Source organism: Nicrophorus vespilloides, unplaced genomic scaffold (genome assembly GCF_001412225.1).
Source record: "Nicrophorus vespilloides isolate i.1.1-1 unplaced genomic scaffold, Nicve_v1.0, whole genome shotgun sequence".
NCBI lineage: Eukaryota > Metazoa > Arthropoda > Insecta > Coleoptera > Silphidae > Nicrophorus > Nicrophorus vespilloides.
In genome coordinates this window covers 114348-117528 of record NW_017098109.1, presented here as the reverse complement: position 1 = coordinate 117528, position 3181 = coordinate 114348, and the positions used below count along the sequence as shown (strand labels likewise).

At 26.7% G+C, this 3181-nt stretch overlaps 1 protein-coding gene across 1 annotated transcript; it reads left to right on the top strand.

The window, feature by feature from the left end:
- Nucleotides 1-573: 573 nt before the first annotated feature.
- On the top strand, nucleotides 574-1934 carry LOC108561692. Its single transcript, XM_017919763.1, has 7 exons — nucleotides 574-842; nucleotides 897-922; nucleotides 999-1029; nucleotides 1612-1659; nucleotides 1723-1743; nucleotides 1801-1839; nucleotides 1894-1934. The coding sequence occupies exons 1-7, from the start codon at nucleotides 626-628 to the stop codon at nucleotides 1932-1934; spliced, it is 423 nt and encodes a 140-aa protein (XP_017775252.1). The 5' UTR covers nucleotides 574-625.
- Nucleotides 1935-3181: the final 1247 nt, after the last annotated feature.

Sequence of the window (3181 nt, the reverse complement as noted above, 5' to 3'; positions counted from 1 at the left end):
TAAGGAATTTAAAGCAGATATGTTTATAGAAAGTGGACCTTTCATTCTAATATCACTGACTTGCAATAATATTGAGGTTTTCCAACGAAAATCGATTCCTAAAGCAATATGGGTATATCTAAACCAAAATTTAATTAAAACGTTAAGTGCAGATATGTTTACTGACATATCGTATGTGAAATATTTGATTTTAAGAGAGAATCATATAAAGAAAATTACGGCTTCATCACTGATGGGTTTAAAAGCATTTAATTTGGATTTAAGCTATAACCATTTAGAAAGTTTAGAAGACAACTCAATTCCCGAAGTAAAAAATGTGTTCTTGAATAACAATAAACTGAAATCAATATATTCTCAAATGTTCGTAAACATTTCGAATACAAAACTACTCGATGTGAGCTACAATAGTATCAGTAATTTTAACTTTCAAAACGCGGATATAGTTATACTAAATATGAGCGACAATAAAATTACAAACATATCGCAATATAGTTTTTCTGGAATGAAATGGTTAAGAAATTTATCACTGTCAAATAATCTGATTGCATCACTTGAAATGAAATCAATACCGAAAGTTGAATATCTAAATTTGAGTTACAATTTACTTACATCCATTGAATCAAACATGTTCTTCAATCCGAACCATCTAAAGTATTTGGATATAAGCCAGAATTGTATCGAAAAGTTAAATTTAAAATTGATGAAACAATTGCACATTTCAATCGGAATTTTGAATGAAAATTGCATGTTCAATACGTATACAATTGTTATATCGCAACGTACACTTTATATAATTGGAGCAGTCATATTGGTCACTATTCTAATAGGGATTATACATTCAAGTGAGTAAGTTCAAAATTATATTGTAAACATAATAGTTTTGATAAATGTTTTAGGACGGTTCGTCAAATGCTCAAGACAGGTATTTCATTTATTATAATAATTGTATTTTATGTTAATTTAAATTAGATTTTCATTTAAAATTTATTTTGTTTTAGAATTCGGAAACTTCAAAAGCGGCTGATTATGGTAATTATTTGCTTTAGTCACTTCTTTAAATTAACGTTAAATGTAAATAACTCCCAATTTTTTTTTATTGAAAGAAAACTATTTCCATGGAAATTCATCACAATTATTAAAAAGTTTTCTTTTTATTATTTGAAACAAAAATTTAATATAAATTACATTTGAATCATTTTCAATTTCCTTTATTTACATTAGTTTGCGGTAACAATTATCAATTATTCAACTATGAGTAATTTTATTTAATATATTTTATCTATTTGTAGAAAATGTCCTCACCTAGATTTCCTATAAATATAATATTTATCATCGGGTATGAAAACCGAAATAAAAATGTAGTATTACCTTCAATACTGGTTAAATGCTTAACCGGTTATGATTACTAAAATTACTTAATTTATCATCCATTTTACTAAAAATATCTTCCAATAAACAAAAATCACGATCTGATAGTAACATAAATATTATTGAGCCTAAATTATACGAATTTTACTTCTGACTATTGAATACATTTCACGAATCCCAATAACATATTAATTAAGATAAATCTTCAAGATAAAAAGTAATTTCACTTGATTATTGTTTTAGATCGTATTTCAGGTGCAATAGTTAATGACATCGACACGGGATACATAGGTACGTAATAAAAGAAAACAATTCATTAAAAAGAAATTAATAATTGAATAACATCTTTTTTAGAACCCACAAACGTATATGAAGGTAATCATGGCATAAATCTTAAAGTAATAATTAATTACAGTTTGTATAACGTTTCAGAGATCAACAGTATATTTTCAGCACGAGAATCCAGTAATTGTGAGTTATTTGTTGTTTTCGTTTTTTTTTCAATGCATTAATTGAAACTTTCAGATATGACCCCTCGCTCAACGGCACGAAGATACAATCTCTAATGTATTTCTATGCTTATTGTATAATATAATTGTAATAATAATATTAAACGAATTGTTAACACTTATAAAATTAATTGCTTTTGTATAAAAAAAAACATGTAATAATCGTTTTATATAGTGAGGAATCAATGAGATAAAATAATAAGTAAATAATTAAATATTAGATACATGTAAAATAATAAATATAGTTTTATTTTGAATATTAACAAAGAATAAAAATAATACAAAGTATACTTGGTTCTCTTTTTATGCGGAAAACGCATAAAAATAAATCGCACAAAAAAGGACTAGACACACGTATAAAAATAAAGGATACGTTCCATAATTTTTTAAAACCGCATAAAACTAAATCAGTGAGTTACAATATACCGAAAATTGCATAAAAAAGGGTTTATTAAATTTCAGATAAATAATTAGTCTTACTATATTCTTTCTGAAATGTTTATTCACTATTTTATAAAAACGTTAACAATCATAGACAAGTTTATTAAATTTCAGAAAAATATAATCTTAACATATTCCTTTATACGGAAAAATTTTACAAAAAAAAATACAGAAAATTTTGATGAAAGTTAATATTTCTTCACATTTTTTTCTTTAGAATTATCGTCGCTATATGAGAGTGTTCGGCATAATTTGCGAACTGGTTCGAAATCACTTTCATCACTAGAAGAGATAGTCAACATATCAGAACTATGTCCTGAAGATAATGATTCTTCACAAGTAAAATTACTCTCAACTTCGCATGTTAATTTTTTCCCTTTGACAATATAATCAGTGATTAAACTTTTCGATGGCTTTGCTATTTTTTTGTACAATTCCTGATATCAAGAAATGCAATTCTGAAGCTCGCGTTGAAACTTGAATGCTCGTTCAGAATTGTCATCTTTTTTGATGAAATGGTTTGTCAATTTGTGTCAAAACGTGTCAAAATGGCTTAAAATAGTTATTTAAAAAAAATGCTTCTTGAAATGAAAACCGCATAACTTCAAAACCGCATAAAAAGAGGACCTAGTGTAATAAAAAATCAATAATTAAGACGAAATAGTGTGTTGAGAAATATTACTAAATGATTAAGAAAAATAACGAACAGTAGCGCTGTTACCAATTCACGGACTTCAACTTCTTCTCTACTTGCTTTTTTCTTTCTTCTTCGTTTCTCACCCCTTCGCCATTGTCGCGACTGAAACAAATTGCGAGACGGGCATTGTTTCAATGTCATCAATAAAATCCATTTCCCTCCTCCT